Here is a 21,860-nt window from a genome sequence, read left to right on the forward strand (position 1 = left end):
ACATATTCTCTTATTTATAAGATGACACCTATGTAAGGATTCTGGTAACAGGTTAGCTATTCCCATAACAAAGAGTGTGTATGTGTGTTGTGTAATTATTACTAGACTGAACAACCACGCATAAAGTACATGAGTGTGTGTGTGTGCATGCTTGCATGAGATTGTTAAAAAGCGGGAGAGAGGAGCATGAATCTCTCCTTTTTCTTATTCTCCAGGTGCATTGTGTTGAAGGAATAGAATTTGGGTTCTAAAAGAAGACTGACCTTCTTGGGGCTTCCCTGGTGGTGCAGTGGTTGAGAATCCACCTGCTAATGCAGGGGACACGGGTTCCAGGCCTGGTCTGGGAAGATCCCACATGCCGCGGAGCAACTAAGCCTGTGCGCCACAACTACTGAGCCTGTGCTCTAGAGCCCGTGAGCCACAACTACTGAGCCTGCGTGCTGCAACTACTGAAGCCCGCATGCCTAGAGCCCGTGCTCCACAACGAGAAGCCACCACAATGAGAAGCCTGCGCATCACAAAGAAGAGCAGCCCCCGCTTGCCACAATTAGAGAAAGCCCGTGTGCAGCAACAATCAAGACCCGACACAGCCAAAAATAAATACATTTATTTAAAAAATAAATAAAATAAGACTGATTTGCTTAAAAAAATAGCAAACAACCCCCCCAAACTTTGAGTTAACTGTAGATTCACTGTTATAAGAAATAATACAGAGAGATCCCTTATAGACCTTTTACCCAATTTTTCCCGACGATAACATTTTGCATAATTGTAGTACACTATCACAACCAGGAAATTGATGTCAATACAATCCTAGGGCTTTATTCAAATGACACCAGTTTTATGCTCACTCATTTTTGTATATTTTGTTCTATGCAGTTTTGTCACATATGTCATCTGGTTTTGAATCCCAGCTCTGCCAACTAGCTGTGTGGTCCTGAGGAAGCTCCTTAACTTCTCTAAGGCCCTAATTTGCAAAATGGATATAATAAAGTCTGCCTCCCAAAGGTGGTGTGAGGATTAGGTAAGATTATTCCTGTCAAGTTTCCAGTACACTGGATTCTCAATAAATGCTAGTTTCCTTCCCGTCTATCCCTTGTTCTTTCAGTAGCAAGGGAGCGTTCTCCAGTTTCCTGCTGAAATAACCAGACTTGTGTAGAAATGTAGAGATGGGGGAGTGAGAAGCGGAGACTATGGGGGAGCCCATGGAGTAGGGGTGGGGGGGAGGAGGCGGTAAACACCGAGCAATCATTGGCCTGAGCGGTACCGACTCCAAGGAGTATCCGTCCCGCGTGGCTAGTGACGGAGGGTTGGATGCACCCACAGAAGCCTGGATGGGGGTGGGAGCCTAAGAAGACATGGTGGGCAGGTGCGGAAGTCAGTCTAGACCTGGTAGGAGGGACGCACTCGCTCCATAGGGTTCAGAGTCAAGTCTGGAGCTCTTCAGCCTCCTGGACCCCTCTTCTAATGACCGCCAATGGGCGCTCGAGGGCTGAGAAATCCAAGGCCGCCTGGGGGAAAAAGAGGCACCTGGATCCCCACCTTCAGTCCCACGGGCTGGAGGCGGGGACTCTTCCCCGACCCGGAGCCGTTGCAGGCCGGGTGTCCTAGGCACAGAGGGGTTTGTGCAGGTGCCTTTGGAAGGAAGGAGAAGCTATCCGGAAGGGGGTCGACCTCTGCTGACCTCCTCCATATGCGCCCCGGCAAGCACCGGAGCTTCCAAGTTCAAATCTCCGAGGCGAGCGCCCCAGGGTCACAGCCAAGCCGGGACCGGACTCCTCCGTGGCTCCGGCCACCAGAGGCGTGGAAGGGGTGGAGTGGGGGGGACGGACCCCGCGAGGGCCCGGGCGGCGCCCAGCGCTCCTCCCTCAGCGGCCCCAGCTGCGCGGGCCGCGGAGGAGGAGCCGCGCCCGGGCCGGCGTCGCCCTGGCTCCTCCTCCCCGCGCGGGCCTGGCCCTTCCTCCCCTGCGTCCAAAGCTTCGGGTGGCCGCGGCCGAGCCGGGAGCCGAGCGCGCTGGGCGCGGCCGTCCCGCTGCAACTGCCGCCGCCGCCTCCGAGCCCCGAGTGCGCCCGCGGCCATGGCCCCCGCGGCAGCGCCAGGCGCCTGAGCCCCGGGACGCGGTAAGCGCGGAGCCCGCTCCCGCGGACCCCCGCCCCGCGGCCTGGGGGTGCGCGGAAGCCTCTTGCTGCCCCCGCGCTGTGGGCGAGGCCCTGCGCGCCCTGGCGGCCCAGGCACCGGAACAGGCTGGGGCTTCCCCTGCCGGGCTGGGGCCGGGCGGTGGTTGTCCCCGCGGGCCGGGAGCAGGGGGCGGCAGCGAGGAAGCGGGTGGCCCGGCGGCCAGCTCGGGCCGGGGCGCTCCAGGCTGACCCCGCGGGGAGGGGGCGGTGTGGGAGGCGGAGGAGGGGTCGGTCCGGGAGAGCGGGCCGGCGGGCGGGGAGGATGCGCACCGCAGCCCCCAGGAGCCGCGCTTTTGTGAGCGCTGGCCCCTTACAAATGGAAATGACGCTCGCGCGGGTCCCCATTCGCGTCCTTTTGAAGGACGCCCGTCCTGAACCCCGGCGCCGACTGCGAAGTATTGTCCCGCTTCTGGAGCCCTAACAAAGCGTCCTCCCCCGCTTTGCAGAGCACTGGAGGCAGGCGGCCGGCTGTTCGGGCGCAACGGAGAGGCCGACAGAAGGTAAGCGAGGACGGTGGGGGCCGAGAGAGCTGCTGCCCGGGGACACAATGGGGTGTCTGGGGTTTCCGGGGGTGGCGATGGGCGGGCGGGTCGGGGGCGCATCTGCATCACGCGTTGCCGGGGACCTGGGCGGCGCGCCCGCGCTCCAGCCGCACGTCGCCTCCCGGCTTTGCAGCGCAGCCGGCTCTGGGCACCTCCGCCACCCGCGTTGTCCCCGCCCGCGCTGCCAGCTGAAGGCGGCTACTGTGTGCTGGTCCAGGAGAGGACTTGAGTCCCGGGGTGCGGGGGAGGGGAGCAGAAAGGGTGGTTGTTCTGTTGCCTTGTGCCATCCAGGCACCCCTGTGACTGGGAAACTGGAGAGAAACCTGCCTGGGGAAACCCGAGGTGTTAGTCTGGGCTGTCTGAGTAGCGGAGAGCTGTTTGGACCCATTGTAGAAGGTGTCAGGGATCAAGGCACAGAGAAAGACTTTACCCAGTGCGACAACTAAGAAAGAAACAAAATGACGCTCGGCTATTGCCTGAAACCCTTGACCGCCAGACCCACGGAATGGAAGTGTGGAGTGTCGCGGCAGAAGCTTCCAGGGTTCCAGGGGCTGGGCTTCTGCAGCTACCAAACCGGTCTCTGACAAAAGGACAAAGCTGATGGAAACAGTTTACTGCTGAAAGCTCTTTCTGTGAAGCTGAAAGAGATAGAGATAGGAAGAGGCGATTTCCCAGCCTCAGCCCTGACAAACCGGGGCTAAGTTGGTGCAAGTAAAATGGAGCTGGAAAGATTGTCCTACCATGCACCTTGTTTCTAGACAACTTAGCTCTTATGAGATCTTCTGCTTTCTTTACTTGACTGGGGCAGATCCCCTCCTGGTGTTGAGGAATTCCTGAGATGAGCTTGCCATAGAACTTAACTCCTGAATTTGTGAAATCAAAACGGATCGCATGGTTGTCTTTTGTGACTGAGGTGGAAGCATGTTGTAGGATTAGGATCCTAATAAAGTCAACCGAGGCACATGGGCTAAGCTTCTGAGACCATGGAAGGTTCTCGATCCCGCTCCCTTAAACACATTAACATAAATGTATATATGTTTACTTGTTTCCTGAGGATTGACAATCTGCAAGGATATGTATTTTTTTCTGTGTCAGCTTAATTCTGAGTCTTCCCTAGTGGCTAACGTATTGGTAGCTGACCTGAAATATTGGCAGGTCTTGCTGTGGAGTTGAAGAGGGATGTGGAAATTCCCAGACTGTGTGTAACAGTGACATGACAGGCTGGCTGATTAAACAGTTTGCTGTGGTCTCCTCAGCTGTTGTCAGTGTCCTTAGAGAGGTGAAGTAAACTGCTGGGGAGTTTCTTTGCAGATGTGTTTATTTTCACCTGGTCTCTGGTGATTCCTTAGAGGAAAGCATTCTGAACTGCAGTATAGATAAAGTGTAGGACTTACGGATGTTCCAAATGGGTTGGACATCAGCAAAGATATTGCCAAGGCAGGAAAAGGCTTTACAGGGGGCAACGGAAAGGCAGCCATCGCAGGCACGGTCTTTGCAGTAAAATGTCAAGGATCAGTCATCTTAATAGACACTTACTCAGAATGGCATGGGTGTCTTTTTTCTTGCTTTTTTTTTCATTTTAGATATGTGGTGACCCTTAATATCAAAAGATGTTAACTGTCAGAGGGAGAGAATAGGGCTCCAGTGAATTTTGAACAGTCAATCTTAATAGACAACGTTCTTATCATAAGTCAAATGTTCAAATAAATTGTTTTAAGTGTCACTGCAAATGACTTTGTATACTATCATTTCACCAATCTTGGTGCTTCCATTTTATGTTGATAATGAAAATACATTTTATCAGTCTTACATTGATAAAGGGTTGGCACATTTAGCCAGATCATTTTAGAGGGATTCAAACAGCCTAAAGCTTTTTCAGGAGGTTTATTTTTATAGGTGCCAATTCATTTGTAAGCCAATAAATTATGTGGTTTGAATTCTGGCTATTGAACTTACATCTGTTGGGCAGGGTCTTCTGGAGAGATTTACTGAAGCTTGCAAAAAGATATTTTTATCCTATTCACAAATAAAATAGAATTTTTAAAAGATTATGAGAATATGCAAGTGAGCAACTTTATTTGAAATCAGGACACTTTATTGCAATTTATATCAGCAATTAACCATTTATTCAAGCTTCTAGATACAAAAATGACGAACTATTTATGACCTAATCCTCCCTTAAAAAGCAAAGTTGGGAAGATACTGTTTATAGATATAGAGAAGTGCTTCATTTTTATACCCCAGGGAACGGTAGTCAGAGCTGCAGGCATTCTAAATTAATTAGAGTAAATATGGCTCAAGAAGTGAAAGTTGTTACAAGCTGTCTCTTTTAAGAAAGTAGCAAAAATGCAGCTGTTTTCTGCTTCCGTAATTTTACTTAGTAGCTGATTACAGGTTATTGAATCTACCATGTGCTAACCTAATGATTTTATTCCTCCAGCCATCCTGAGTTAATGACTTGATTGGGTAATCCACCTAGCTATTAGGTTTAACAAAAGCTTGGGTTTGCTACATCATTCAGGGTGGTAAAATACTAAAGCTTATTTATGTTTTAGAATAAATGCTAGTGGGATACCCTTAGTTAAATTAATCTTTTCTGTAGCTAGCAAAGGTTGTTATTTTCTTTCCAATTTAATATGATTCTTTTCCGGTGTGGTGGCCTTTAAGCTTTTGTGTTATATTCTTACACTCTGATTTTATTCTTGCTGATACTCTTGTGCTTTTAGTATCCAGCTAGAAGTGAGGTGCTATCTGAGCAGAGAGGAGGCTATCTGACAGTAATCAGTTTGATGGGCAGCAGTTTTGGGCAGAAATATTCTATTATCAACACATAAATGGGGACAATTGCTTATTCTATTAAGCTTTTGCTAAACTTGAATTTATTCTCGTCACTATTTCACGTTGTGCGGAAGTTAGTCCAAAACGGTAAGCCTGGAAATCTTTGCAGCAAATTCAAGTGTCTGCAAAAAAGAGAAGAAAAAAGAAACATTTTATTTTGACTATTGGCCTTATGAGGCTCTGACCTGCCAAACGGTGAAAGCTAAAGGCGTGAATGAAAAGCTTTGCCAAAGCAGAGTTTGTCCACGTTCATCTCTTTAGTTATAAAGTAAATTAGTCACTTGGTGGTCACTGCCTGGACTGTGGACCCTCAACAGCTATGTCTGAACACAGATCCGAAAGCATCTATTATGATACCCAGGGAAAGCTGCTGAGCCAGGAGGGGCATCCAGACATTCCTTGTAGCTGTTCAGCTGCTAGACCATCTGGAGGGGAAATAAAAGGCCTGGGCTAGGGCTCTGGCATTGTGTTCATTTTATTATTTGGTTTTTCCTTGCCAGACTTTGTCTCCTTTTCACTCCCTTTGGCCCAGAGCAGACGTCCCCTTTGGCTGGTCTGCCATTCTTAGAAGCTCCTTTCTATACCTTGGATGCTGGAAAGTTCACAAGTTCATGGATCCACTTCATGTGGACCTTATGTTGGGGACTTCATTATCCCAGCAGCACCTCCACCTTGCTCTTTTCCGATCCCAGTTGGCACTGTGATTTCATCAGCCAGGGCTGCCAAGGGGAGCACAGTGACACCAGTCTCTGATGGACTTCCCTGTCAGGGTCTGCTCATTCTGGCAGCCTTGTTTTGAGTTATCTGGAAGGAAAATACTCTGAATAGTTCTTATTATGGGCGGTTGTTGGGTGGTAATTGTTATGATTAATGGCCCTTTGCATCTGCCTCTTATTTAACCATCCCTTGTTAGAACTCCAAAATATTGCCCACACTGGCCCTTTTATTCCAAAGGAGTCACGAAGCCTTCTGGCAACTTGACTGGGAAGGTAGATGGTGATGAGAGGCCCAGGTTTGTGGCAGGCTTTATAAAACTGGAATTGTCCTTGGCAATTTGAAGGACGATTTATCATTCAAAACCCAACTTCCTTCATCTCTAAGGAAGATTCGTGTCACTGGTGAGTGTCAGCTAGGCTCTGACTCTGGAAAGCATTGAATTGCACAGATTAGACATGCTTAAATATTTGTGGGGGGAAGTACTTTAACAATGATCAGTTTCTGGACTGTGCCCATTATCGAAGACACAGGACTCTTCATAATCATATTTATGTAAAAGTGCTTGTCTTCTTTGCCTTTAAATCCCAAAGCTACTTTAGAAAAAAGAGAATGCTTATTCTGTGTATCCTTAGTGTCTCATAGGCTATAATTAGTCAATAAATGAATCAAGGCACATAGGGAGGAAGGAACCCCACCCCTCCTCCTTCCATTTTGGAGGAGTTTAGTTTATGGCCACCAAGTGTTCCATGGTCATTTCTAGTTCTTGTTACCGTTCAGCTGGTTAACGCATAAAAGTGGAGCTAAGTGATTTGTCAGTGATACCGTTCCAGTGGTCCCAGTCACGTGTTCTGTGTGCATGTGTAGGACTAAGAGATAGTATAGAGTCAGACCAGAGTTCAAGTCGCGGGTCCATGACCATTATTAGCGTTGTATCATTGGACAAGTAGCTTAACCTTGCCAAGCCCCAGTTTCTACATATTAAATGGGAATGTGAGATCTACTTTAAAGAATTAGGAGGATTAAATGAAATCATTTATGCTAAGTACTCAGCATAGGCCAGACTTAGAGTAAATGCTCAGAAGTTTAAAAAAAAAAAGTGTCTTCTGAACTTCCAACTATATTTCAGGCTTTCTGCTTTAGTTTGACATTAAAGTTATCAATAATCTGCCTTTGAAGACTGAGGAAGCACTGAACATTACCTACTACTGTTACCATTTAGTAATACGATATGGCTTATGTTTATAATATGTCCCTCGCCCATTCTTGCTTTCTGGGTTATGGCGTTCCACAGCTCCTGTTTTGCTTCTAGGAAGGCAGATCTATGACCTGTTGATGTATGTAAGTTACCCCTCTTCAGTTTACCCCTCCTTTGCAAATCGCAGGTATTTTCTTAGTTGTTTTCTCAATTCCCCTCTTGTATCAGCTTTCTCTGGGATTAGCCGCTCTTGCTTGCCATATTTAACCCTGAGAACAACCTTCCAGATGGGTATTATTCTCATTCTATAAACAAGGGGACTTGGGAAAGTATTTTAATACAGATTCTCCTCCAAAGTCATATCCCATAACAACAACAAAAATGCAGCTGAAAATTGAATCCACTGGCTTAATGACTAAATCATAGAATCAAACTTCAGATGGCTCTACGTGGTACAGTCTGGCAGTGGGTGCTCGCTTTCTACTTATGCCTGGATATGTCTAAGACTGAAAATGCCTTTGAAAAGGGGTTGGATGGGGAAAGTAGAGGTATGCTTGTGGAAGAAGTAGGTGTCTCAAAGTCTTCCTATGCTCATTTCTGTAGCGTTCATTCAGGGTAAGTTTCCTTGTAAGGAATCTGCATATCCTAAGTCAGTCCATGATGCTTTACTGAGTCCCTGGTGTGAAGAACAGACTGTACTATGCATTTGGGGGAAGCTATAAAAGAAATTGAAATTGTGAACCTTGCCCTTCAAGAAATTTCTGCCAAGTGGGGAGAAAAATAATTCTTGCACATGAAATTACTGATGAACGTTTGGGGAATAAAATCAGCCAGTAAAAATGCCTTCTGCGCTAGAAGAGTACTGACAACTTGTCACCATATGTAACGTCTTTTGGATGTTTCCATATGATCATTTGTTCTCCAGCGGTGGGGCCGTTTTCCCTGTTAAGTCAAAAGAATGTTTTACTAAGCACAGTTCTTGAGAAGCAGGGAGATGAAATAAAGAGATAACAAAGGAAAGTTGCTGTGAAATGAAAGAGGTTTGATTTAGTGGAAATCCAATGACCTCCCAGAGAGCAGGGCATGATAGCGTATCAGATTCAAAGCCGTGGATAAGATTGGGACTTCTCAGTACGTTGTGAGACTTTTTTTTTTATATTGAAGTACAAATGAACTTATTTACAGAACAGAAATAGACTCACAGACATAGAAAACAAACTTATGGTTACAGTTACCAATGGGCAGATAAATTAGGAAGATGGGATTAACAGATACACATTACCATCGTGACATTTATGGTCCTCTTTCATTGGTTTAGATGGACAAATCCCCACCCCTTAAAATAATTATTAAAAGGGTAAGTGTTAGAATTCTTTCACTTTTGAGTTTTTCTTTTTCTTGTTTTTTTTTAAATGTAAAGTCAAGCAGAAGCAGAATAGTCTTGCTTTTATGACGTTGGTCAGATTCCAGCCCAGGGGACTGTAGAACTCAGAGAGTGAGTCTGAGAGCTGTGGCAGCCCTGAAAATCCCAGTGCATCTTGGGGATTCTCAGCAGATCTTAGGTGATGATGAACTGGGTGGATGCCAAGTGAATCTCATTAGCTAAGCCTTGGCCTTGTCTAAATTCCTAACTTTTGAGGCTTTGCTTAACACCTTGGCTTTTCATTGCGGATGCTTTGATGTTTATTTAGCACTCTCAGGTTATTTTGTAAACATTTACGTGGTGATTAGTTAACCCAACAGACCAACCCTGGGAAGGCAGCCAGAGCTAGCAGCACCGTAATAGAAAAACTGATAATTAGGAGAAGAGACCTGGGAGGCCAGGAGCCTGGACCAGAACATTACCTCTTTGCTTTAATGAGTGGCCCAGCTGTTTGGATCCATATTCTGACTTCACCTCATTCTGCTGAAACCCTTGGGATAGTCGTTGGCTCTGTTTTAGCTCGTCATGTTTTGAACAGTTGTCTCTGAAAAGAAAGCAACCCAGCTTAGAGCAGCACTGATGTGTTACAGAAGGCTCGCTTCTTTTCAGGTCTGGCCGCGTTCAGCATCTTAACGTGTGTGGTTCCCGTGCTGTAATGATCTTCCCTATAACATCACCTCTAAGTTAAGAGTTTTCTGACCCAGGACTCGGTTTAGTTAAAGGTGTGCTTTTAAAAGTAGAATGTTGGTTGCCAGGGACTAGGGGAGGGGAAATGGGAGTTGCTGGGCAGCGGGTATAGAGTTTCAGTCATGCAAGATGGGAAAGTTCTAGGGATCTGCTGTACAGCAGTGCGTGTGTAGCGAACAAATACGGTACTGCATACTTAAACTGTTGTTAATAGGGTGGGTTCCATGTTATGTGATTTTTATCACAATAAAAAATTATATTGGCAAGATAAATACTTTTTTAAAAAGGTGCTGCTTTTTATAGTCAAGGGGCTGGTTCTGCGAGCCTTGTTTGAGCTGGCTGAGGTCACCCTCTCAAGGGCATATGTTCTGTCTGGCTTCCATTGCATCATTGTGAAGGTACCTTCACATGCGAAGGTTTCAGGCTTCCGTTGGAAAACCCAACACATTAAAAGTGAATTATTGTGCAAGCAAAAAACCAGATTTCATTCTTCAAGTATTGAGGGACCTAGAATTTTATGATATATATTTTTAGCAAACAAGATTCTGAGAGATATTGATGACTCTGTGTTTTCACAAATCCCATGAAATGTGGAAACATGGAAAGTCTGGGGTTAGGGTGGATCAGAGAGATGGAAGACCTATTAACCAGGAGTACAGAGGGGAGACTGTCTAGGTAGTGGAGGGTCCTGAGATTCTGTGTGATTCACATGTGGTCTGTGGCTCCTTCGAACCTCATTGAAAGGCTGCAGTTGTGTTTTCCCCTTTCTCTAGGCAACTAAGCATTACCTAAAACTCCCTGGGGCTGAAGCGAGCCTCAGGGAATACTCTTCCTGTCACACCTCATGTAATTGCACCAGTGAAGTTAATTGAGTTGTTTTTTGAGGAACTCATGTAAGAAGTGTTTGATCTTATGTAAACAGGGAGTGGTTTTCTATCAGAAGTATTCATGCAGTGCCTCTTTGCTGCAGCCCTCCAGTCTGACTACGGTGGGGGGCAGTAGGCTGAAGAAAGAGAAGGGAAACGCCTTGGCAAGTTGCAACATCTGGCAGGTCCTCTGGAGCGGGAGGTGTAGTGTTACCTCCCCTGCTGACCCTCACAAGGTCCCGATGGACCAGCATGAGGGGACCGGGACACACAGAGTGTTCTTCCCAAGGGGCTGGCAGGGGTAGGAGTGGCTAGTGGAGGGGCGGTGGCAGGACTCCAGCGCTGCCACCACCCATCCCCCTCTCTGTCCCGCACAGGTGAGCGCTGTGGGCGATGGGATGGATGAGGCGGAGCAGGACCAGCATGAGGCCCGACTCAAGGAGCTGTTTGACAGTTTTGACACGACGGGCACCGGGTCCCTGGGACAGGAGGAACTCACCGACCTTTGCCACATGTTGAGCTTGGAAGAGGTGGCCCCGGTGCTGCAAGAGACGCTGCTTCAGGACAACCTCCTGGGCAGGGTAAGGCCTGGGAAGAGGCGGGGTGGGGGTGGGGGGTTGGGAAGTGGGTGTGGTTTCTGCCCGGGCGCTGGGGGTGGGGCGAACCACAAGTGTTGCAACTTGTTTCTAACATCCTGGAGGTGTGTGCTCTTAGCTGTTAACCTGATAAACAGAAAAAAGAAAAAGGAAAAAATAAAAAGTAATGGGTGTGACTTAGCAGCGAAGTTTGCTCGGGTGATGAGGGCCCGCTTTAATTTGTGCTCTGGAATGAAGGTGTCCTCTGAGCCTCTCAGCTGAAAAGAGAAAAAGGTAACAAGAGGATGTTTTCCGGTGCTTTCCTTATTCTTTGTGTATCATTTTATGGACTCCACACTCATCAAGAGAGGGGGCTGAGATTTCCATGGAAGTGAAGGAAAGTACAGTAAGAAAACTGCCATTGCCAGGAAGAGCAGCTTGCTGTTACGACTTTCACTCCCCGTAAAGCTATTTCTCGTGAGGATTGTTCCTAGGGTAAAGCATTAATTAAACCTTTCACCCAGAAAATAAGACAGGAGGGTAAGTGCAGTTTTACTTAAAACCCAGCACGACTTGCTTCCAGCAGGGGTGTGCGTGTGTACTGATACTAGCTTTTACATACGAAAACAAATAGTCACGTTCTCCCCGTAGATCGAGTCACAGATGAGTAAGACGTGAGAAGGGGTCCTTTTTTCCCTCTTGCTGTTAGTGGGAAGGATGTCTTGACCTGACAGTGTCTTCAGTTCTCATAATTAAAATTGAGAGCATCATTTGTATGGCTTTGAGTTGAGTCTTGCTGCTGGTGTTTTGCATGAGGAGAAGGAAAAATGGGCCGTACTTTTTGAGCTCTGTTGCTGCCATCGCTGACACTTTGTAGACGTCCGTTTTTATCACGTGGTATAAATTGAGGAAGCAGCTGTGAAACTCAACTTTATTCCAGTGACCAAACCTCCTTTTCTTCATTTCATTTTCACTGTCTCTTAGCTGAAGCTTTGGGCAGGTGGCCTCAGATACAGTGCAGTGTATTGGCTCTCTGTGATGTGAGATGGACGGGAGTGGCGATCATCCTGAAGGTGAATGATGTTCTTGGGGGCCTGGCACCGTGGAGGTGGCATTTAACAGGGCTCACACTTAAAGAAAGTGTGAGTTTTTGTAAAATTAGAACCATTTTTGGTAACTTTGGGGGCATTAGCTGCTTGTGAATACACGTGATCCCTAAAAAAATGCTAAAAATCTTGCTTTGAAAGCAATAGAGATGGGAGCTTTGAGAATTAACCGACTTGCTTCTCATCATGTAAGGCACTCAAATGTTTTCTAGTTCTGCCTCAATCTCAGAGACTTCGGGGAGCCAACAGAGTAGCGTTTCTCCCTGTCGTCCTTGGGGATCTCAGTCCTTTGGGTATCTGAGGAAGAGTATCAAAGTGGGGATCTGTTTTCACACCTATTAAAGCCGAAGAAGACATGATACAACTTCAGGTTTCCTTGAGAGCCAGTGTAAATGTGGAACCCGCTGCTGTAAACAGATTGCTCCCTGGCAGCAGATCGACAGCTTGCTCTCCAGATGCTACACATCCTTGCCCTCCTTTGGCAGACTAAAACAGGGGCCCAGTTATCGATTGATTCGTTAATGACTTGACACTACCAGCCCGCCTTTACGTTTGCTCTTCGCCTGCGAATAATGAATACCTAAGTGGTCTATAGCCTGATATTTACTTAGTGAGCCAGTGATAAAAGTTAAATAGATGTATGCATATAGATTTCATGGGGGAGGTCCCTGGTGGTTGTCTTGAGAGCAGGGTTGGCATGAATTAATGCACTACTGTTAGATTTGCATTTTCTGTGAAACTGAATTATTCTCAGATGATCACATAAACTGGGCCATATGCTGTTAAGATACTCTGTATGGTCTACAATTTTAAATTATAAAGAAAAAAATTTCCTTAGACTTCACTGGAGAATTCCGAGTTCTACCATCTTGATATATGGAAGAGGAATCATAAGTTGTAACATTATAAAATTGTAAGCTGTTTCTAATACCAGCCGTCTTTCTTCTCTTTAGATGGTATTTATAGAAAAATATGTAAGAGTTAGCAGTTTGGTTTCATAAAAAAGGAGAAAGAAATAACAGCATGACAAACCTAAATATATTCATCGATTCGTTAATTCAAAAAATATGTATTGTGTATGTCCGGTATGTCAGCATTCTAATGGTCTTATGGTATGAGTGCAACTTATGTTTATTGTAAACTAAAGTTTTCCATTAAATTGACTTTTGGAGCACATTAGTACCCATCAGCCTCCTGGATGCTTGTGGTTTTAATTCTGTCTTTTATATCATAACAAGTATAATTTTTAAATAAAAGAAAACATCTGAGTTTTACCTCCTTTGGTATTAAGCTGAATTAATCTTTTTTGTTGAAAAAGAAATAAGGTAAAAAGCGTTTTCTCCCTCAACTAAGAATATTATCTGTTTATTTTTTATCTTAAGATCCATCTTTCATAACTTCTTGTCCTTTTTTTTTTTTAAAGCCTAATGTTTCTTATGACAGTTGTCAAGGAAAGTAACTTAAATCGACTTGCCATTTTCATGCATTTTACTAATGGGCCATTTACCCTCAAATTAATCTGTCTGATCTTGCTTTATAACTTGAAACCATATTCCCCTGAGCATGGTGGTTACCCTGTAAATGTTTGAAACGCCCAAAGATTGCGGATCACTGATATAAAGGAAAGGGGACATTGCTGGTAGGTGTTTCCTACTAGGTTATCAAAAGAGCTCCATTCATATCTTTGTCATCAGTTAAGCACCTGTCATGTGGGTCAGACCCCCAAGACAAGGGATTCCTTGAAACACTGAGGAACTTATAGTCTGGTCAGGTAACATTCCTGGCAGGTGAATTGTACTGGGAGTAAATACTACAAACATTTAAGAAAGGGAACCGGGCTTCCCTGGTGGTGCAATGGTTGAGGGTCCGCCTGCCGATGCAGGGGACACGGGTCTGTGCCCCGGTCCAGGAGGATCCCACGTGCCGCGGAGCTGCTGGGCCCGTGAGCCGTGGCCACTGAGCCTGCGTGTCCGGAGCCTGTGCTCCGCAACGGGAGAGGCCACAACAGTGAGAGGCCCGTGTACCGCAAAAAAAAAAACCAAAAAAAAACCAAAGGGAACCATGTTAGCTCACTTATTGAACGAAGTTTCCACCCAAGCAATTAATTCCAGCTGTAGTTGCTTCCTGTTTATTGTGCCTTTTAAAGGAAGTGTTTCCACATGCCTCTCTATTTCCTTTATTAGAAATCAGAACCTAAAAAAAAAAAAAAAAAGAAATCAGAACCTAAAGGTGATAATTTACCTTGGTTTTGTTGAAGCCTTTATTTAGTTAGGTCCAGCTTTAGAAATACATTTTCCTTTCCTTATTGAGTACACTAACTTTGAGACAAAGCTGCCCCCCCATCCCCTGAGCTTCCCTGCTCTACTCTTTAATATGAATCTAGATGCTGACATATCTCATGTTCTTGACACTCTTTAGAATCAGAACAAGCCGCGTGGTAGCAGAACTTACCATTGGCTTCCAAAGAGTCCCATAGGTGTGTGGACTTTGGTCATCAAAGGCACTTTGGAATTTTTTGTATTAAAATTTGATAACTGTACAAGTATATAATTCCACTCAGCTTTTGCAGTTTTCATTTTCAAGTGCTTGTGTTCTTTTATAAGCATCACGATTAATTGTATATGGCCATTTGCTGGTTTGTTTCCACTTCATTCAGCTTTTTAAGATTTCTTTCACTTATATACATTTTAACTGTTTGAAAAGTGAATCAGAAGTACAGCAGTACTTTCTGGTGGTGATTATTTGTACTTGTTCTCTATGTGCAAAACTACCCTTGATCATCAAACAGTGCCTGTTTATAACCACCGCATGTTCATACTCCTGTTTCATATTATTGATCTGGGCTTTTTGAATGAGTTGGAGGGAAAGGTGGGAACATTTCTCATTACATCTCTTAAATGTCTGAACCTTTGCCATCTATCTTACTGTTTAACCTGAAACAGTGAGGGATATTTTCTAATTCCATTTTGGTCTTGTGACTCTGTGGGGTTGATTTGAACTCCTAAGGGTCTATAGTTCACATTTATAAACAAAAAGACCTTCTGATTAAGAGGCTGCAAGACTTGCATCTTTTCTTTATTAACACTTTCTTGTCAACCTCACTGCAAAATTGACTTTGGTGTTGTATACTGTGAACCTCGCAAGGTATTTAGTTTGACATAAAGCAAGGGCAAAGGGGAGGGCTGGCCTTCCAGCAGCCTGTTGGGAAGACCTTCTACTCTCGACAAGAGGTATGAGCAGGTGCTAAATGGCTGTTCTTCTCTACCTACTTTATTTCGTAATGACTGTCACTCCCACCAGAGAAAGTATGATCAGGAATGCTCATTAGATTTCTGCAGTATTCCATTTATACTTTTATGAGTAGCTTCTTGTTTGGATGGAGGGGACTTAAAGTTCTTCAGTGTCCAGCACAGATTTTAGACTTCAGTGTTCATCTGTATGACAGAGAAACCTAGAACCCAGAACTTGGAAAAAGATGGTGACTTGTCTGGGGTCAGGCAACTCATTTGAAGCAGCATCAGGATGGGAACCCAGATTTCCCAGTCCCTGAGTTTGAATGCATGTCTCCACAGCCTCCTCAGACTCCACATATGCAAATATGGATCTCATTCTCCATCCCCCGCAACCCACCCCCATCCTCAAACTCCCTCCCCCACCACATGGATGCCGTATGCTATTGGAGCAGTCTTTGAATCAGACCTGGATTCAAGTACTGACTCCTGCCACTTTTTAGCCATGTATGTACATTATCTTAAATACTCTGAGCCTCAGTTTCTTCATCTCTATAATGGGAAGAATAATACCCTCCCTATAAGATTGGGATGAGGTTGACTTAGAGCATGTGTATCAAAGGCCATCTAGGAGCCAGGAACACAGTTAACTACTGTGTCCTGTGTCTCCCTGTACACTGCCCCCCTCCATCTCTTACACACTGAGAGTGGGTTTTCGATAAATGGTGACTTCCCAGGAATGATTTTCTGAGAAAGCTCATTAGAGTAGGGAATGGATTTGCTAGCAAGTCTCTTGTGTGGCGGTGGTTTGCATCTGTTTCTATCTGTAGGCAGGGCTCCTTGGGTCCATCTTGGAGTACAACTTCACACAGTCGCTTTAGGTTTTACAAACCCACCTCTTAAAATGGCCTTTGCCTCTCTCCACGTTGTCTGCAGTAAATGACTACTAAGCTGCAAAAACCTAAATGCTGTATTTAGGAGAAAACATTTGTAACTGTATCTTTCATTATGAAACCATGTCTCTTTGTTCTTCTGTGTCATTTCTCTTTGCATAATGCTGTCAGTTATTTTCCTCTACATTGCCCTTCTGGTGAGTCCATATTTCTATACCCATTTTAGCTACCACTTAATGTTTTGAATGTCCTTTCTTTGATTTCCCTGTGTATTAATGGCTGCAAACCTCCTAAGTGTGATGAGAGTTACGTGGGCCTTTGTCTGGTCTAATAAGCCCACTTTGTTGAACACTGGCTTGAGCCCTCTCATCTCAGGTCTGTTTGAAGTGCTCCCTGCACACATGGGGAAACCGTATGCATCTGATCTCCATGATTGCTCGAGATGATTTTATGCAACGTTAAGTTCCTCATTCTACTTCCTGTTACAGGGTTTTTGGTGCGTGGTTTGAAATAGAATTTGTTTCTTATGCTGTGCTTAAATTATTTTTTCAGAAAGGCAAATTATGTTTCTCAAAAAGCATTCCTATGAAATTTGGGGAGGAAAAGTGATGAGGTAAATTTCTATTAAGCGGTGGTGACACATGACAAAAAATATCAGATTTAACTAGTCTTCCTGTTAATTTAGTTTAAATGTCATGTGTGTTTTTAGTCAGTCATGTAATTTTCCCACTGCTGCAAACTGCCCTTTGAGGCATACAAGGTATAGGAATGCTTGTAAAATGAATGGCGGCAATTATTATTCAAATGAGGGGATACCAGCCGAGGTACACATGGCTCTCGCTGGTTACCATGTGAGATTTAATCGCATTGTATATTTCTGAAGATTTCTAAATTTTAACAGAATACAGTAGTAAAGCTCCCTTGGAGGAGAAAAAATGGTACTTCAAAATTACAGGGACTGAACTGAGTGAGCCCACTGACGTGCATTTCTTCACAATAAGGGCGTTTATTCACGTTTTGGTTCTGGGTTGTGCCCTGAGGGGCTTTTCTGCCCCATCTGTATTCATGAGCATTGATGGAAAATAGTAGTCACCGGCCTCTATTAGAGAACTCTCTTGAAAGATGTGGAATTTACTGCTATTTACAGCAGAGGGTCCGGTGTCTCTGCCCTCACAAGAAGGAAAATAAAGGGCAGTTTAAGACTTCAAGCTGCTCCAATTGTTTTTTGATCAGCTTGCCAGGTTTTCTGTTTTGGATTTTTAGATTCTTTTTGTGGGGGAAGAAGGGTGTCACCCAGATAGGCATTGCTGGATTGTGAAGAACCCCTGAGTTAATAATCATGTTTAGTTTTTTGTTTGTTTGTTTGTTTGTTTTTACGGTACGCTGGCCTCTCACTGTTGTGGCCTCTCCCGTTGCGGAGCACAGGCTCTGGACGCGCAGGCTCAGCGGCCATGGCTCACGGGCCCAGCCGCTCCGCGGCATGTGGGATCCTCCCGGACCGGGGCACGAACCCGTGTCCCCTGCATCGGCAGGCAGACTCTCAACCACCAGGGAAGCCCCCGTGTTTAGTTTTTTATAGATTTTTTCCTTCTAAAATGTGGCTGATTTAATACATCCTAAGTCCATTTGGAAACCTTTAAGCTCTGCCTGTGAACATCTTGGAGAAGTCAGATGTCACAAAACTGTCCCTCTTTTCCTCCCTGCTGGCCTACTAGGACATGCTCATTTATCAGAGGCCCCTACCAGCCTTTTCTGTCTCTCTCAAAGTATTTGCTAGGTTCTGCCTTGTATTATAGTTACTAATCAACTTTCTTCTCTTCTTCCCCATTCCACCCTCCCACACTCTAGAATCTTATATATTCTCTTGCTCTTGTGTCCTCTGAGTCCCCAGTGTCCTACTTTGTACCTGGTGACATTGTGTAAAGTTGACGGTTTGACCTGGAGCAGCAGAGGGATTTCCCTGAGAGGTCAGACCAGGAGTGAAGAGGGCCTGGGGCAGGCAGGGTGGCTGGACTTTGATGAGTCCATTCAGAAGGCCTCAGTTCTCCCGGTAACTCTATCACTTCAAGACAGGTGGCCTTGGGCAAGGCACATGCTTCCTCTGAGCCTCTCTCCCCTCAGTTCAAAGGAGGGACCTTGACCGTCTCTCATGGATGTCGTGAGATTCAACTGGCCAGATATCCAGGACAGAATGAGCCTACAATAATGCTCCCAGAACTCTCATTAATGTAATTTTCTAATAACTGGATCTCTTACCCCATTTAGTGGCAAACTTTAAAAAAATTTAAAAGGGGTTAACCATTGGGGATTGAGAAAATTTTATTAAAGTTTTACCCTACCAAATAGTATAATAAACATCATGAGGTTATTCTTGATCATTTAAAATCTTCTTGGTCTGTCAGTTATTCTTCTGTATTATAAGAACAATACCCTCAGGATTTATTTAGCAGCACGTAGATCCTTGCCTCAATACTAAATAGCCCCAGCCTATTAGGTTTTGAGTGCGTATGTCTTTTAAACTTCTTTTAAGTATAAAAAATTATACTTTACTTTTGTTCGAGGGGGTATAGTTAATGTCTTCTCTCAATCCCAGTATGTCAGTAGCTACTTCTTGTACTTACCTTGAAGTGTCTCTGTCTTTTAGTTGCTGTTTCTAATCTGTAGGGGGTTGGGAAGCAGGAAAATGAAGCTGATAATAATGATGTAGAGTGAGAGGAAATAGCTTCTGAGTCGGTTCCAGGGCATATTCTACAAGAAGAGCGAGTGGGCTTTACGACACCTTCCTCAGCTTTGCACACCACGTATCTGCTTCCCGATTGTCTGCCATGCTCTAGAGGACTGAGGCTGAGAGAGGAGCAACCTCTATGTCCGTGAGGTACATACTGTCTCAGAAGTGGGTGTGTTTGTATGAGGCCTAAGTGTCCCTTGAATCTGGTATAATAAAGTCTTAGAAGTTGGTTAGAATTAACTTCCAGGTTATTGACGTCTTTGTCATGTTTGGAGGTTGGGGGAAGTAAACTTGAGATCCAGAAACCCCTGAGTTACCTGCATGGCTAATCCCCGCCGAGTTGAACTATGTTAGGACTAAATTCCGAAGGGCTCTTTCCAATGACCTCTATCAAAACTGACACGTTGAAGAGACCCAGCAGAGACCCACAGAGTCAGATATAAAGGTTGTGAAAGTCTCAAGGCAACCACATCCCTTTTGAAACAGGAGCCTCCTTCTGTTCAACTCATTACTGTGGCAGTGAGGGACTCTGCTTTCATTTGGGTCGTGTCCACTGATACCCTAAGGGAGAGGAGAATCTCGGAGTTGGGGTCCCTAGACACAGCAGACCGGATCCATTTCTCTGATGCTGGCCAGCTGCACAGGTCCTGGGGAGAGGCAGGCTCCTGGGCCTCCTGCTGTCACCCCCGCCCTACCACTTGGCTGGTTGGGTCACTCTCATGGCCAGTTGCTTTGCTTGAAATATGGCCCTGTTTCTCTGTGAAAGTGGTGAGAACAGTCACCCCCATTACTAGTCCTGTTAGTAGTGTTAACTACCACTTGCTGACTACCTAGCAAGTCCCAGGAAGTTCTAGACACTTTACATGACTCTCATTTTATCTCCCTAAAGCCACTATGTTATTTATGTTAAATAACATAAAATACATGCAGTGCCCTTAGCAGTACCTGCCTGATTCCCTGTGACAGTTCTTGAGACTACGCGCTCCATGGCGGCTCTATCACCGGGGCCTAGGATAGGGCCTGGCCCATCGCAGCGGCCCAATAAATATCTGTTGAGCGAATCATAAAGATGAGTTGTTAGATAACCCATTTTTCAAGTGGAACAAACTAAAACTTGGAGAGGTTTGGTAATTGAGCCAGTTCACAGTGGCTGAGCCAGAGTCAGGACCTAGACCCAGCTGCCCCAGCTTAGAGCTTTCACTCCTCACCCTTCTCCTGCCCACCCTAAGAGGAAAGCCTGATTCTGGTAGGAAATAGTAGATGCCAGGGTGGGAGATGCCCCTGAGCGGGAGAGGCTTGGGTAGGTGCTGTTTGTGGGCCGGCTGGTTGGGAAGATGGCCTCGCCCCCGGTAACTGAAGCTGGATGCCACGGTGCCTGAAGCCCATCCCTGACTCTGGCGGAACCTAGTTCTCCTTCCTCCCCCAGGCTTTTCCGTGATTCGTCAGCTATGAAACCTAATTAGCACAGTTTATAATTCTGTAATCTTTTAGTCCTTCACTGATTGTACCACCCTGGCTCTTTAGCAGATGCCCTCCCTTCCTGAACAGACTTCTGCTCTGGCTGCACAAATCTGCTGACTTTTAGTCTGTGTGATCTAAAGGAATATGATTTTAGAAAGCAATTTCAAGTAATCAAAATGAATGTGGTAGAGAAATCACATATTCTTTGGGAGAGAGTGGTAAACTGCAAGCATATGCTATTTTATGACATATGAATCTCAGTGGATTCCTCTCCTTTGCACTGATTTGCGTGAATAGGACATATGATTGGTTTCCTTCGTTGTTTAGATAACTAACAAGGTTTGCTGCTTTTCCACATTTAATTCAGAAGTGGTTTTTATCTGTCACTATATTTAATCTCCTAGGCAACGTTTTGTAATGATGTCTAAAGAGACCCATAGCAGCACAAGTTATAAATTTACCAACTTTGTATTTACATACAGGGTTCTGTATAAATAGGCACCACGTTATTAAACTATAATTATGATGAGAAGAAATACCATCTCTCCCTTCTGCCGCATGGTGAGATCATGTAAATTTAAGTTATAGAAGAACGTACTTGACCATAAAGAAAACTATTTTATCCCGTTAACCAAAGTAATATCCCAATTCTGAGTATTCACTTAAGTGAAACTCAGGTTCTTTCCTACTTCAGTCAAGGTAATTGTATTTTTAAGAATTCGGGAGAATGCTTCCCAAGGTTCTTTTATTCTTTGTGTTTGCTATTGATTTCTGTTTGTTTATAGAATTACAGGGGCCTTGGGAGATAAATATATAACATATTCCTGCCTCAAGGAAGACTGTATTTCAAGTCATCTTCGAAAGGTAGTTTCCCCTCTTCTAGAATATCTTAAGAGATGAAAGCATCTTTGGGACATTGTTACAGAGGATCATTTACTTGGAAAGTTTTTTCTAGTACCTAACCTAACATCTTTCTCTTCCGGTCTTGTTTAGAAAAATTAAAGGAGCTAAGAATTCAAAACCTATCTTTTTCTGAGTTTATAAAGAGGGTTTTGCTGTGTAGTTTTCCCCCTCAGGGTTGAATAAGTATTGATATTAGTGTTGGTGACACTGGCGTGTAAAATGATCAGCCTATTTTCCCTTTAGTGCTTTAGAGAAATGAAGAAAAAAAGGAACAAAAACAGGTTATCTGACTCACTTCAAGGCTGTCAGATGCTAACAAATGGTTCTGGAACCTTGTAGATGGATTTGCTTCCTTAAGGCTGTGGAAACTATTTTGAATTTCTTTTGAATTGTTTATTTTTAGGTGCATTTTGACCAATTTAAAGAAGCATTAATACTTATCTTGTCTAGAACTCTATCAAATGAAGAACACTTTCAAGAACCAGGTAAGGACACTAACTTTTCCTCTCTTCCTTCTG

General features: G+C 44.8%; 1 protein-coding gene and 1 long non-coding RNA gene across 12 annotated transcripts in view; both read left to right on the top strand.

Annotated features, from left to right (window-relative positions):
• The window catches only part of LOC307182257, a 42,125-nt gene extending 41,446 nt beyond the window's left edge, over window positions 1-679 (top strand). For both annotated transcript variants that reach the window (XR_013827158.1, XR_013827159.1), the window contains exon 5: window positions 216-679. This is a non-coding gene — a long non-coding RNA (uncharacterized lncRNA). The remainder of the gene's footprint in view (window positions 1-215) is intronic.
• A 1,315-nt stretch (window positions 680-1,994) lies between these two features.
• The window catches only part of NIN (ninein), a 105,027-nt gene continuing 85,161 nt past the window's right edge, over window positions 1,995-21,860 (top strand). For 9 of the 10 annotated variants that reach the window (XM_079914966.1, XM_079914972.1, XM_079914968.1 and 6 more), the window contains exons 1-4: window positions 1,995-2,121; window positions 2,625-2,678; window positions 10,824-11,027; window positions 21,746-21,827. In XM_079914966.1, the coding sequence (XP_079771092.1) occupies window positions 10,845-11,027; window positions 21,746-21,827 (265 nt within the window). In that variant the 5' untranslated portion in view covers window positions 1,995-2,121; window positions 2,625-2,678; window positions 10,824-10,844. The remainder of the gene's footprint in view (window positions 2,122-2,624; window positions 2,679-10,823; window positions 11,028-21,745; window positions 21,828-21,860) is intronic. The other variant, XM_079914973.1, reaches the window with a different exon arrangement.

This window comes from Stenella coeruleoalba, assembly GCF_951394435.1.
Source record: "Stenella coeruleoalba genome assembly, chromosome: 2".
NCBI classification, from domain to species: Eukaryota; Metazoa; Chordata; class Mammalia; order Artiodactyla; family Delphinidae; genus Stenella; species Stenella coeruleoalba.